The following is a 16186-nucleotide window of genomic DNA, read 5'->3' as shown; positions in this document are numbered from 1 at the left end:
AAATATATTCTTTTTATTAATTATAAATTTTGTTAAAAATATTATATAAATTATAAATTTGTACTATACATTATTGTATAGATATGATTTTATATTGTTATAGTCTTTAGATTGTTTAAACTAAGTTAAGTATTATGAAATAAATAAATACTATATTCGATTTTAAATGAATCGAATTAAACAAATTTAATAAATATTATAAATAATTTCAAGCACTTATCCCAGAAGTAGAATATAGCTAAAAAACCACATATATTATGAATGTGATGATATCCTTAATCCATCAACAAAAAATCAAAAATAAATTGAAGCTTAATTATAGATATGTTACTTTGTTACTTGCAAAACCTGTGAGAACTCATGCAACAGATGAAGTCATATCCTTTACTCAAGAAGTGAGAAAGTATTTTTTGTATCTGATAAAATTGTTTTAGTAATTTAGATTATATGAAAAATGAAAAGACTTTATATGTTTGTTTTGTATTTATCAATTGTATTTTAAAATATATAAATATAATATATTAGATATAATATATATTATGTTAAATCACACTTTTCTTTTCGTAAAAATAATTTATAACTAATTAGATTATGCATTATTCAATCCAAACCATATCCAGCTCGTAATTGCCTTAGTGCCGTTTCACTTAGTCCATTACGCATTAAAAGTGATTCCGCTTGGCTAATGACGTTCCGGAGGTGTTCCAACATTTTCACGTTTTTTGAATATTTCTCCGAAATATATTTATGGCGATATTTAATCTTTGCCTTATTAATTTTATTATTAATGCGCGATCGCCGGCAAGATTCAGCACGCTGGCGTCGCAACTGTTCCTCACGACATAGTGGTTCTTCTGAACCTGAGGTGCTGCTGGTTGTTGGTCCACGACGTTCAACAATAATTGGATGTTCGACCAACATTTGTTGAACGTAACGATCCTCTTCTTCCTGATACGTTTTCTTATAGCGCTTCAGTTCCTCTGACATATCGCGCTCGATGGTGGCCAATTTAATTTGTTGCACTGATGGCGAAAAGTTTTGCACAACATGTGCATATGCATTTTGAAAATATACCATCGGTGCAGAATTTGTGTTGTCCATTATTATTTTATATTTTTATATATGTAATTTACAAATCTAGAGTTATTTGTTATATGTGCCTTCGTGCAGATTGCTTCGTGTACTGATGCTTTATTTCAATATTGTGCCTCTTTTATACTGTATTTTGGCTTGAGTCCAGTCTGTTATTCTGCAACTATTTTGTTATTGTTTGTGAAATTCTGATAATCAATTCAATGACAAATGCTGATATAATTACTTTTGTTCTTTGATATAATACAGCATTATCACATTACAATAACATAATGCATAATACAACCACTCAAACCAATTTGCATGCAATATTTTTTTATTTTATTTTATGACCTTATTTTTAGCTTTTGCATTTATGAATTCATTGTATATATTTCGTGCCTGGTTATACTTGCCAGGATCAGGTAGCTATGAAGTGTGTTCATTTTTTATAATATGACGTCAAAAATAATTCTTTGTCAATTGTTTAAACCTATGAAGACTCTTTCTAAATGTACCTGCAAAGGAATTATTTACAAAATGAAAAAAATTTGAAAAACTAAGGCGTTACTCTATAGTGCAAATAAACAAATTGTTTTCAACTCCGCTTATTTTTATAAAAACGTTCTTTTGTTGCAAATTGAAATTATTTTTTACTGATTTTGCATTTATCTGAAAGTAAACAAAATCATCCTCTACTACTAGTAATCATCCGCGTTACAAGTAACTTTGAAAACCATAGAACAACTTGCAATTTACTTAAATTACAAGTACAACAACAATTTAAGTAAAAACGTGCTGTAATTAATCAAAAATGTATCTATAATCAGCGTGTAAACTATAATAAACACTTCAAAACACTTGATGTATTTTCTAGAGAAACTGTATTTGTATTGCTACAAGTATTTATTCACTAGCTATCAGAATTAATTGTATGAAACCTAGGATCTTTTACGCATCTGTGTAGAGAACGGACGAGATTGATCAACAAAAAATAATATGAATATAATTTATTTAATATATCATTATATATATTCATATATATATAACTGAAAAAAACTTAGTCTCTTAATTGACAATATTTCATACTAAGAAATTAGTTTCTGTAAAAGTATTAACAATATTTCATACTAAGCAATTAGTTTCTGGAAAAGTATTAAAAAACTCATATCATAATAATTTGAGTGCAGAGTATTGTAGCTTCGGTTAAGCTAAAGATAAATTTATCTTATTTTACTTTAAATAAGTGTCAGCTGATGTAAGGATAATTTTAAAAAGCTGTTTTGTAAAATATATAAAAAAGGGGTTTATTTCCTTGAACAAAAAAAAAAAACAAAGCGGAATACTTAATCATTCTGCCATCTTGACTTCTTCATGAAATGATTTTAAAAACTTTGCTATTTTATATAGAAAAGGATTACATAAATAATTATATATATAAAATTCATATAAACAGTTTTTTATTTTAAAAGTTTACAATATAGCCTTTAAATAATAAATAAAAGTATATAGAAGTATAATTAGGTTTCTCAAAGCACTGTTTTAGAACTACGGAATAAGGTTAAGATTGTTAAGCAGTGGCATTTATGGTTATAATAATGATATTAGCTGCTGTTTTCTAGAATTGACAAAAAAATTTTAACAAAAGACTTTTATTTAGCATTTGAAATTATTTATTCTGCAACTTTTCTTTTAACTTTAAAGTTTAAACAGAAATGCAACCCTGCGAAGAGCAGTAGCAAAGCTTTAGCTCTTGTCAGTTTGGCTGATCTTTCAAAGCCGTTATTAATGTGATTGCATTGAGAATTTTCAAATGAAAGCAAAGCTCATTAGTCAGCTATGCGATGCGTTCAAGTTTTATGGTTGTGTTTCTGTGGTGTTTTATTAATAATTATAAAAAAATAAATAATATGTATAAAGAAAATTATTTATTAGCAACAAATATGGAATGGTGTAGTGTTTTAATTATTAATTATTATTATTCTGCATTTTCTTATACGTGCGAGCATTTGGTGACGGCAAAATAATGTTGAAGGTAGGAAAAATAGAAAAACATTTAATATTTTTATTTTATTATTCTATTATGTTTAATAGTATATATATAAATAAAATAAATTATTTATTGTTTATGAACTAATAATTGTCTATATTCAATAATACTAATCGAAATACAAAAACAAATTATTTACGCAGAATATAAAAAAATATTAATGAAGTACCGCAAATACATAAGAAAAACAAAAAGTAAAAACCAAACTTGTCTATTTGTAAGGATTGTGCCGTTAATGTTTACTTGTTTACTTCTTTTTTCGTTTTTTACAAAAAAATTGTAAAAATAATGCAACAACAAGTATTTGTGGCCAAATAGTGCAATAAATATTGATGTTGCCAGAATTCTATACAAAAGTTATATATTATATATAAAGTTATATATTTTTTATATAAATAATAAATTTATGTTATACTCGTATATTCATATCTATATCTAAATCATAATATAATTTTAAACAAAATTAAGTGTTATTAATATACATATACATATAAATATTTTATATATGTGTTATAATACATATATATATATTTTTTTTTTATTAATTATAAATTAATTTAAAATTTTACATAAATTTAAATATTCAATTTATTTAAACTATTTAAACAAATTTAATAGATATTATAATTAAAGTCAAGCACTCACCATAGAAGTAGAATATAGTTAAAAAATCACATATGTATATTATGAATGTGAAGACAAAATTAATGTTCGTAATGAATATATCATCAACAAAAAAAGTAAAAATCAAAAATTAATTGAACCTTGATTACCTTGATCCATTACTAACGGAGTGAAAAATATTTTGTTTCTGATAAAACTGTTTTAGTAATTTATATTGCAGGAAAAATTGAAAGACTATGATTTTGCTTTGTGTTTATTAATTATGTTTCAAAATATATAAAATTAGATATAATATATATTATATTAAATCACAATTGCGTTTTGGTAAAAATAATTTTATATTAATTACATTAAGCATTAGTAGCTGCTTTTCCATTGTTCGTCTAAATTCGCTCCACATCATATCCAGTTCGTAATTGCCTTATTGCCGTTTCACTTAGTCCAATTTGAATTAAATATGATTCTGTTTGACTAATGACGTTCAGGAAGTGCTTCAATATTCGTACAATTTTTTTCGGACTTCTCGGAAGTACATTTATTGTGATATTTAATTTTTGCCTTATAGATCTTGTTATTATTATACGATTGACCGCAAGATTCAGCATGCTGGCGTCGTAATTGTTTCTCACGGCTAAGTGGTTCCTCTGATCCCAAGGTGGTATTGTGTACTTTTCTACTGCGTTCGACAGTAATTGGATTTTCGACCAACATAGGTGTGCTAAACGTAGCGTTCCTTTTCTTCACGATAAGTTTTTTTTATAACGCTTCAGTTCCTCTGACATATCGCGCTCGATTGTGGCCAGTTTAATATGTTGAAACCAATAATTTTCTAAACTAAATATATCTATTTGATATACAAAAACAAATTATTTGCGCAGAGTTTAAAAAAGTATTAATAATGTACCATTAATACATAAGAGAACCCAAAAACAAAAACCATACATGCCTATTTGCAGGGATTGTGCCGTTAGTGTTTACTTCTTTTCTAGTTTTTTACAAAAAAATTTAAAAAAAATGCAAAAACAAATATATATTGCAAAATAATTTATTGATGAAGCCAGAATTTTACACTATAAATTTATATAATTTTTAATATATTTCCCGTATTTCTTAATACAATTATTTTTTCATTTAAATTTTTATACCAAACAAAATTAAGTGGCATACATATAAATATATTCTTTTTTATTAATTATAAATTTTGTTAAAAATATTATATAAATTATAAATTTGTACTATACATTATTGTATAGATATGATTTTATATTGTTATAGTCTTTAGATTGTTTAAACTAAGTTAAGTATTATGAAATAAATAAATACTATATTCGATTTTAAATGAATCGAATTAAACTAATTTAATAAATATTATAAATAATTTCAAGCACTTATCCCAGAAGTAGAATATAGCTAAAAAACCACATATATTATGAATGTGATGATATCCTTAATCCATCAACAAAAAATCAAAAATTAATTGAAGCTTGATTATAGATATGTTACTTTATTACTTGTAAAACCTGTGAGAACTCATGCAACAGATGAAGTCATATCCTTTACTCAAGAAGTGAGAAAGTATTTTTTGTATCTGATAAAATTGTTTTAGTAATTTAGATTATATGAAAAATGAAAAGACTTTATATGTTTGTTTTGTATTTATCAATTGTATTTTAAAATATTAAATCACACTTTTCTTTTCGTACAAATAATTTATAACTAATTAGATTATGGATTATTCAATCCAAACCATATCCAGCTCGTAATTGCCTTAGTGCCGTTTCACTTAGTCCATTACGAATTAAATGTGATTCCGCTTGGCTAATGACGTTCCGGAGGTGTTCCAACATTTGCACGTTTTTTGAATATTTCTCCGAAATATATTTATGGCGATATTTAATCTTTGCCTTATTAATTTTATTATTAATGCGCGATCGCCGGCAAGATTCAGCACGCTGGCATCGCAACTGTTCCTCACGACTAAGTGGTTCTTCTGAACCTGAGGTGGTGTTGGTGGTTAGTCCACGACGTTCGACAATAACTGGATTTTCGACCAATATCTGCTGAACGTAACGTTCCTCTTCTTTCTGATACGTTTGCTTATAGAGCCTCAGTTCCTCTGACATATCGCGCTCGATGGTGGCCAGTTTGATTTGTTACACTGCTGGCGAAAAGTTTTGCACAACATGTGCATATGCATTTTGAAAATATACCATCGGTGGAGGAATTGTGTGATCCATTGTTATTTTTATAATTTTATCTGTAGAATTTATAAATTTAATTAATTTTCTCTATATGCTTCTGTCAGAATTGCTTCGTCTACTGCTGCTTTATTTTAATTTTGGTTTTGTGTTGTATATTTGCTTAGCTCCGGCCTATTATTTTGCAACTATTTTGTTTATTAATGTTGATTTTTTCTTGCCAAGAATGACGTATCTTTATGAAGAAAAGAAACTATTTAAGAATTAGACGGATTCGAATAACAGAGACAAGGCAAGGACAAGAATTTTATTTAATTTATTGAAAGTTGGCTGACCATACAACTCTATTGTTTTCACCGACGTAGTGCAGTGAAGTATTTTTGAAAAATATACAACTCTGGGTTTTTTTTCCTTTCGACGTAAGACTCGAGGCATTAGACTAGAAGGTACTTGGTGTATAACATATTAAGTGTAATTAAGTTAAATAAAAGCGAAGACTAAGTAATTTTAATATTTATCAATATTAATCAATTTTTTTTTAAAAGTAAACCCAAAAATATTGTTTTTTTTAAATAGAAATAAAACGTGGAAAATTTGAAAATCTATTAATTATTGTATATATAAATAACTCAAAACTATAACATTAACCCTTGCATGAAAATTGAAGAAAAAGTTTAAATATTCTTTGTTTTGTATACAAAGAAAATCTGAATAAAAATTTAGTAACTTATAATATAATAACTTAAATTGGCTATTTGTGTTATTAAGTTTAATAAGTTACTTACAAAAACTTTAATTTTTAATATTAATCCTTACATAAGGACTTTTCTTATAAAGAAAACTTTAAATTTGAAAATTAATTAATTATTGTGTATATATAATGGGATCATCTGAATATCAGGTGAGTTTATTAGAGTTGGATGGAGTGATCCACGATATTGTTCTGGGGATGGACTGTTTGGTAACAGCATCAAGCAGGTTCTGTATAGGGAATAATGTTAACAAATTTAGTCAAACTTCAAAGGCCACATTGAATCAGGTTTCGCCAAAATCCACTTTCGGGGAGGAACAATATATAAAGAGGTTCCTAGACACAGAACAGAAACGATGAAAGGACTCTCTTGATAACGTCACAGCAGGACCCTAGGTAATCAAAAAGGCAATCACTTTTTTTTTTCAAAAAATAAAAAACTATTTATTTAATTAATAGAAATTTCATAAAACTTAATAATTTAAATAAAAATTATTATTAATAATATTATTTATTTTGTCTAATTTACAGTAGAAATATCAATATAAATTTTAATATTAGGTACATATGAGTATTACATATATCGTAAATTTAATTTATTTCACAATTGTTCTCTGTATCCAGTCAATGTAATTTCCAACTCTTGTATATACTCCTGGCCAACCAGCTAAACCACATGGTGTAGGTCCAAACGAGACAACACCAGCCAAAAAATAATAACTGCGCGCTTTATTTGTAACATCCAAGCTGACAAGTGGACCGCCCGAATCGCCTCGACACGAATCTATCCCTTCTTGACCACCTGCACACATTTGGCTATCTTCTAACAAAAAGCCTTGCTTACTGTAAACATATCTACATTTATTTAACTGTATGCCATTAACAGTTGCTTTTAGTTTTAAAGTACTTGTCGAATCAGTTTCGGTTTTACCCCAACCAGAAACATCCATTGCAATGCCATCAAAAGTAGCTGAACGTAAATTAGTATTAGTAGGCAGGCAAATAGGACGCACAAACGCTGAATATGTAATATCACGACTCAAACGTAACAAAGCTATATCATTTGCTTGATTTTTTGAACTAGGATTATATTGTGGATGTGGAATAGTCTGCTCAACTGTAACGTCAATGTGTTCAGGTGCGCAATCCTGCTTACCGCGTACATCTACTTCGCAATCTGGATTTGATGTTGTATCCCATTCCCCAAGACGTACACCAGTAAGTTTCCAATCAATCGGAATACCTTCACCATTAACACAATGCGATGCTGTAATAACATATCTTGAATTTATTAATGAACCACCACAATGATGTCCCTTTGTGCCGCCAGGTTTTGTATATTCTATTAAAGCCATCCAAGGAAATTCATCAATTTTTGTTACATTGCCTCCATACACACGATTTGATAAAACATCGCCACATTGGCCTGGGTTTGGTAATAGTTGGTAATTGCCACCCGAAGGAATACTAGCTGTTGTTTGTGCAACTTGTACAACATTTTGGTACCGATCAGGACAGCATATTAAAACCTTGCCATTTTGATAGCCACACTGACTGCTACTCAAATAACGTCTATTTGCATCGCTCAATGGTGAAGTAATTAATATATTGAAAAGATACTTACAATCCTCCAAAATGATGCAAAGTGCGCGTTCACGATTTGGTGTTATACATCGACCAAAATTCGGCATTGACGCAGCTTCATTAGGAAAATAAAATTGTGCTGCAGACCTTTCGATTAAAATTCCTCCAAAGAAGCAAGAGAAGAAGATGATATTTATTAAAACTGGTTTTTTCATGTTTAATCGTTATTCTTTTATTTTTTATTTATTTATTAATATTTTTTTGTTTAAGAGATAGTAAAAAAAAATTGTTGGTATTAATTTATTTATATAAATATTATTATAACTTTGAAATTTGCACGACACTATATATTTTACACTATATAAATATTTATTAATTTTAAACACGGATACGATATATTTTTATGGAACCTTAAACGATGAGTTGTAGTTAAGCGTCAGATGTCAACTGGATCCTCGAAACAGCGTTGTATGGTCAGCAGAATTTCAATAAATTAAATAAAACTTTTGTCCTTGTCTTGTCTCTGCTATTTTGTTTATTGTTTGAGGAATTCTGATAATCAATTCAATGACAAATGGTGGCATAATTACTTTTCTGTTCTTTGATATAATACGGGTTTATCACATTACAATAACATAATGCATAATACAACCACTCAAACCAATTTGCATGCAATATTTTTTTATTTTATTTTATGACCTTATTTTTAGCTTTTGCATTTATGAATTCATTGTATATATTTCGTGCCTGGTTATACTTGCCAGGATCAGGTAGCTATGAAGTGTGTTCATTTTTTATAATATGACGTCAAAAATAATTCTTTGTCAATTGTTTAAACCTATGAAGACTCTTTCTAAATGTACCTGCAAAGGAATTATTTACAAAATGAAAAAAATTTGAAAAACTAAGGCGTTACTCTATAGTGCAAATAAACAAATTGTTTTCAACTCCGCTTATCTTTATAAAAACGTTCTTTTGTTGCAAATTGAAATTATTTTTTACTGATTTTGCATTTATCTGAAAGTAAACAAAATCATCCTCTACTACTAATAATCATCCACGCTACAAGTAACTTTGAAAACCATAGAACTCTTGTACTTGCAACAACAATTTAAGTAAAAACGTGCTGTAAATAATCAAAAATGTATCTATAATCAGCGCGTAAACTATGTCAAAATAGATTTTCAATCATCTTTGTATTTGCAGTTATTTTTGATATTTTTTCAATGGAACATATTGCATATATTGTACTTATTCGTATATATAGCAGGGTTGTCATTAATAGATGCTATTGACATCCGGAATATACAAACAAATTTAATTAACAATTAATTATTATGAAAATAATTTAAGTGATCTTTTTTTTTATTAATAAAATTTATGCTACATTATTCTGATTTTGTTTTTTTATTTGTGCGCAAGATATTTTTGCATATCCTATATAGTTGTTGAGTGATTATCTATCTATTTAATATGGCATTTACACTGGCCTCAAATGATTGATTTTGGCCAAAAGTCAAATATATTAACTTAATTAATAATTTTTTTCTTTGTATTGCTTGCTCTTTGTAATTAATTTCACTGAAGTATAAAATATATTCTTCTGAAGGAGCTATCGGGTACATTTCAAAACACATAACGTGAATTCTAAGGAGACTGTATTTGTATTGCTACAAGTATTTATTCACTAGCTACCAAAACTAATTGTATAAAACCCAGGGTCTTTTTCGCAACTGTGCAGAGCACGCACAAGATTGATCAACAAAAAGTAAAATGAATATTATTTATTTAATATATTATTATATATATTCAAATATATATAACTGAAAAAAACGTGATCTCTTAATTGACAGCAACATTTCATATTAAGAAAATAGAAAATGAATCATACTCCAAACTTCGAAGATGTAGAAATCCTTTATCGAGAGAAAAATGATAAACGTAGGATGCTGCTAGAAATGCTGCATATAATTGACGTACCAGATGGTGAACAATTAAACCATAAGAGGGATACGGAAGGCTTAGCACATATTTATAGATCTTTAATTAAAGAAATTAAAAATTAATTGCTAAGTTTATTATTTTTCTATTGTTTTTATGTAGTGTATTTACTATAAAAAATAAGGAAAAAATTCTTTTTGAAAAAATTTATTCTTCCTGTAAACTTAATTTCCCATTTTCGTTAAAATTTTATAAAAAGTTTTTTGTCTTATTATCTATGTGACTTTTGACATTTTAATTTCCTTTTTTTATAATTGTATTTGTATTAATTGTAACAATGAAGATGGTCTACAAAGTAGACCGAAATATTTGTTAATTAATAAAATATATTACATCAAGTAATAAATGTGATATTTTATTTAATTTAAAATTTGTGTTTTTATACAATAAAAATTATTATATAAAAACAAAATTTAAAACCACGACCTAAAGCCCGGCTAAATTTAAAACATAAATAATAATATATATAAAATTCATATAAACAGATTTTTATTTTAAAAGTTTACAATATAGCCTTCACATAATAAATAAAAGTATATAGAAGTATAATTAGGTTTCTCAAAGCACTGTTTTAGAACTACGGAATAAGGTTAAGATTGTTAAGCAGTGGCATTTATGGTTATAATAATGATATTAGTATAATAATAATGATTAGCCTTAATTCATTTTTTTGCTGCTGTTTTCTAGAATTGACAAAAAAATTTTAACAAAAGACTTTTATTTAGCATTTGAAATTATTTATTCTGCAACTTTTCTTTTAACTTTAAAGTTTAAACAGAAATGCAACCCTGCGAAGAGCAGTAGCAAAGCTTTAGCTCTTGTCAGTTTGGCTGATCTTTCAAAGCCGTTATTAATGTGATTGCATTGAGAATTTTCAAATGAAAGCAAAGCTCATTAGTCAGCTATGCGATGCGTTCAAGTTTTATGGTTGTGTTTCTGTGGTGTTTTATTAATAATTATAAAAAAATAAATAATATGTATAAAGAAAATTATTTATTAGCAACAAATATGGAATGGTGTAGTGTTTTAATTATTAATTATTATTATTCTGCATTTTCTTATACGTGCGTGCATTTGGTGACGGCAAAGTATAATAATGTTGAAGGTAGGAAAAATAGAAAAATATTTAGTATTTTTATATTATTATTCTATTATGTTTAATAGTATATATATAAATAAAATAAATTATTTATTGTTAATGAACTAATAATTGTCTATATTAAATAATACTAATCGAAATACAAAAACAAATTATTTACGCAGAATATAAAAAAATATTAATGAAGTACCGCAAATACATAAGAAAAACAAAAAGTAAAAACCAAACTTGTCTATTTGTAAGGATTGTGCCGTTAATGTTTACTTGTTTACTTCTTTTTTCGTTTTTTACAAAAAAATTGTAAAAATAATGCAACAACAAATATTTGTGGCCAAATAGTGCAATAAATATTGATGTTGCCAGAATTCTACACTAAAAAGTAATATATTTTTTATAAATATTAAATTTATGTTATACTCGTATTCATATCTATATCCAAATCCTTATATAATACTAAACCAGGAGTGTTGATTTGTTTGCTGAAATAAGTGATTATGATAATAATTTGTTTGACGTGAAGTGAAGAGTGTATTTTAATGCAGATTTTTAAAACTTTATTTAGAAAATAATTTCGTTTGTTTGAATTAAAAAGTAAATTAAAGGTAATCGATTAATCATTCAACTAACTTTCAATTCAATATAATAATGAAATCCCACATATATTATATATAATTTTTTATATTTTGAAACATAATTAATAAACACAAAGCAAAATCATAGTCTTTCAACTTTTCCTGCAATCTAAATTACTAAAACAGTTTTATCAGAAACAAAATATTTTTCACTCTGTTAGTAATGGATCAAGGTAATCAAAGTTCAATTATTTTTCGATTTTTTGTTGATCATATATCCATTGAGAACATTAATTTTGTCTTCACATTCATAATACACATATGTATGTAGTTTTTTAACTATATTATATTTCTATGGTGAGTGCTTGACTTTAATTATAATATCTATTAAATTTGTTTAATTAGTACAAATAAATTAAATATTTAAATTTATGTAAAATTTTAATTAAATTAATAATTAAGTAAAAAAATAAATATATACATAAACGTATATATTACATACATATGTAAAATATTTATATAATATGTGTACATATTATAATAATTTGTTACCGGGCTAATTGGTCAAATTTTAGTATAAATAAAAAGACACTAATTTATTATTTATATTTAAAAATCGTTTATACTTTATTTCCGATATTTCGACTATCTTCGATAGTCATCTTCAGGAAAAACTACACAAAATATAGGATGTTCACATTTTTATAGCGGATTATAAAGAAAAATCATACAATAAATACAATAATAATGATGACAATAAGAGAAAAAAAACAACAATAAAAATACAAAAGAAAAATTAAAATTATAAAAAAAAATTTATAAAAACAAAAAAAGCTTTACAAACATCCTGTGTCATTTGTTTATAATATTCCTATAAGCCTGAGCACAGTTGTCCGTATCAGTTTTATAATTAAGTCTTATATTATTGGGCACTTGAAGTATTGAGAGCATTTCTAGAAAGTACCTCTTATTATGGTTCCTTTCTTCATATAAAATTTTTGCCTTATCAAAATCAGGTTCATGTTTATGCTCCATACAATGCACAGCCAATGCTGTATTGGCTTCAGCACCACTTTTATTTTTTAAACTGTGTTTATGTCCAGCCATCCTTGTCCTAAGCTTATTTTTAGTCGTACCTATATATATTTTGTTACATACATTGTACCCGTCACCTTTACAATTCAGCTGGTACACTACATTAGATTTGTCTTTATTATTAATTTTAGTTTTAGTATTGCTATATAATTTAGCTATTGTGTTTGTTGCCTTCTGAGTAATTTTATAACGTTCCTTGTCATATATACTAGAATTCATTATTTGGTTTGACAATTTCGGAACATAATCAATGGATTTATATATTTTCTTGTCATTATTATTGTTAGGTTGGAGCTTTTTAAAGGTCTTATTAAGCATCATATTAATAATCCTTTCGGGAAAGTCATTCTTTATTAAAGTATCACGCACTATGTTCTTTTGTTTATTATGGAAAATTTTGTCACTCAGTACTAGAACTCTTCTAATAAAATTGGATGCTGTATTTAAAATCACGTGTTTAGGATGATTGGAATTGTAGTTAATTAATCTTCCTGACGCTGAAGACTTTTTATACCATTGAAAGTGAATTTGGTTATTATGTCTAATTAATTCAACATCTAAATAAGGAAGCCTGTTATTCTTTTCTTCTTCTATGGTGAATTTTAAATTTGTGTGAAAAGAATTCAAAATTTGAAGTATTTGAGTTATTTTATTTTTGCGTATTATCGTGAAGATATCATCTACATACTTCGTTAATAATCTTGGTTTATATTCCTGGTCATCCATACACTTTTCCAATAATTCTTCCATCACGATGTCTGCTATAATGGGTGATAACGGCGAGCCCATTGGCATGCCTCTACGTTGTTTATAAATTTTGTTGTCTAGCATGAAGTAATTATTTTCTTTAAGACAGAAATTTAAAATTTCGAAGAAAAGTGATTTAGTAATCTTAGTGAATGTCTTAATTATATTCCACTTCTTTTCCAAAATTTTAATGGCTAGTTCAACCGGTATATTCGGAAATAAGGATACTACATCAAAGGATACCATTATTTCATAATCGAATATATATGAATTACTGACCTTATTTTTGAAATCAATTGAGTCTTTAACATTATAAACCGAATGTATGGTCAGATTTTTTAAAATTGACGCTATATATCGACACAATTCGTATGATGGTGAGTTAACTGAAGAGCAAATAGGCCTAAGTGGCATATTTTCTTTATGTAATTTAGGTAACCCATATATTCTGGGTGGGTTGGCTGTATATGTACATAATTTTAGTTTTTCTGTTTTATTTATTATTTGATTATCAAAAAGTTTTGTGCCTATTGTATTATTTTTAGTTTGTAACGTTGAAGTTGGATCTCTTCTGAGTATTCGGTATGTCATAATATCATTTACTATATTTTTAATTTCTTTGTCATAATGTTCTTTTTTTATAGCAACTGTTTTGTTGCCTTTGTCAGATTTAAGTAGTAAAATGTTTTTATTCAGTTTTAAAAATTTTTTCGCTTGTTCCACTGTGCGCAATATGTATTTTTTCATAGGAGAATGTGTTATTTGTCTTTTATACCTTTCAACCATACCGATAAGTTGTGTTCTCGCTATTTCTTGGTCTTCTTTATTTTCTAAAGTATTAATGCAGTCTTCTCCATCTGTTAAATACTTAAGAAGTGGAAAGCTTTTTTTAGAAAGAGGTAGGGAGAAATTAGAACCGAGAGAGAGAAGCCACTGCACATCAGCTGGGAATTCTATATCAGTTTTGTTTATAAACCAGTCTTCTTTTATGTTTATGTCAAGCGATTTTATTAATTTAAGTTTTAATTTTTCAAATTTTTGATCCATTGAATTAGATTTTTTTGTTATTAATTTATTGTAAAGGATTTGTTCATTGTAAATAAAGTTCTTATAATCATTATGGCACACTAAATTTTGAATTATATTTTCTGTTACCGTGATATTTTTATTATTTTGTTTAAGAAGAATATGCTTCTGTGATATTATAAGATTAAGTAATTTTTTTTGGAATGTATTAATATGTTTATTCAGAGTGTGTACATATATTAATAACACTTAATTTGGTTTAGTAGCTGTGGCTCTATTTTCAACACGAGTTGTATCTAATGTAGACTCTGGAGCATCATGATTTGGTGTGCACAGATCAATTACATTTGGGACAAATACAACGTAATCATCTTCGTCAGTTAAGAAGTTTGCAGATGTGGGAGATATATCTGAAATATTAACTAATCCGTCATTCAGTTGATCGAAGGACAAATCTCTTCCTGAATTATGCTCGATATTTAACGGGACATTGGGGACGTCGAATATTTTGTCTTATTCCAATTGGTGATGCTAGACGCTGTTCCTGTCGACTAAGTGGTCGTAACTGTTCCTCTCGACTAAGTGGTTCTTCTTAACCTGAGGTGGTATTGGTTGTTGGTCCACGACGTTCGATAATAATTGGATTTTTGACCAACATCTGCTGAACGTAACGTTCCTCTTCTTTCGGGTCTCTTACTCTGCAACTATTTTGTTTATTTTTTGTGGAATTATAATAATTGACTAACATTATCTACTCCTAAAAATTTGAAGTTCATGTAACTGGATTAAGGAAAAATCTACCGACTTTATGTTTATTCTTGGTACTCATAATTTATATTTCAAAATATATAAAATTAATACGAGTATATTAGATATAATATATTTTATATTAAATCACACTTGTGTTTTAGTAAAAATAATTTATAATTAATTAGATTAAGCATTATATGCATATTATTAGCCATTGTCCGTCTAAATTCACTCCAAATCATATCCAGCTCGTAATTTCCTCAATGCCGTTTCACTTAGTTCATTACGAATTAAATGTGATTCCGCTTGGCTAATGACGTTCCGGAGGTGTTCCAACATTTGCACGTTTTTTGAATATTTCTCCGAAATATATTTATGGCGATTCTTAATCTTTGCTTTATTGATTTTATTATTAATGCGTGATCGCCGGCAAGATTCAGCATGCTGAGGTCGCAACTGTTCCTCACGACTAAGTGGTTCTTCTGAACCTGAGGTGGTGTTGGTGGTTAGTCCACGACGTTCGACAATAACTGGATTTTCGACCAATATCTGCTGAACGTAACGTTCCTCTTCTTTCTGATACGTTTGCTTATAGAGCCTCAGTTCCTCTGACATATC

General features: G+C 27.4%; 2 protein-coding genes and 1 long non-coding RNA gene across 3 annotated transcripts; 1 reads left to right on the top strand and 2 right to left on the bottom strand.

Annotated features, from left to right (window-relative positions):
* Positions 1 to 4216: 4216 nt before the first annotated feature.
* LOC119667315 (protein sisterless A-like) lies at positions 4217 to 5868 on the bottom strand. The gene is made up of 2 exons (XM_038076606.1): positions 5650 to 5868; positions 4217 to 4483 (listed from the first exon to the last, which is right to left on the bottom strand). Exons 1-2 carry the CDS (start codon positions 5866 to 5868, stop codon positions 4217 to 4219), a joined length of 486 nt encoding a protein of 161 aa, XP_037932534.1.
* Positions 5869 to 7290: 1422 nt separating this feature from the next.
* On the bottom strand, positions 7291 to 8493 carry LOC119667314 (serine protease easter-like). Its single transcript, XM_038076605.1, has one exon. The coding sequence runs from the start codon at positions 8491 to 8493 to the stop codon at positions 7291 to 7293; it is 1203 nt and encodes a 400-aa protein (XP_037932533.1).
* Positions 8494 to 14886: 6393 nt separating this feature from the next.
* Positions 14887 to 15396, top strand: LOC119672126. The gene is made up of 2 exons (XR_005251867.1): positions 14887 to 15006; positions 15085 to 15396. It is a non-coding gene; the product is annotated as an uncharacterized LOC119672126 (long non-coding RNA).
* The last annotated feature ends 790 nt before the right edge of the window (positions 15397 to 16186 follow it).

The sequence above is a fragment of the Teleopsis dalmanni genome, chromosome 1, assembly GCF_002237135.1.
Source record: "Teleopsis dalmanni isolate 2A chromosome 1, ASM223713v2, whole genome shotgun sequence".
Taxonomy (NCBI): Eukaryota; Metazoa; Arthropoda; class Insecta; order Diptera; family Diopsidae; genus Teleopsis; species Teleopsis dalmanni.
Note: the sequence above shows the minus strand (reverse complement) of the source record. Positions and strands in the feature narration are given on the sequence as shown.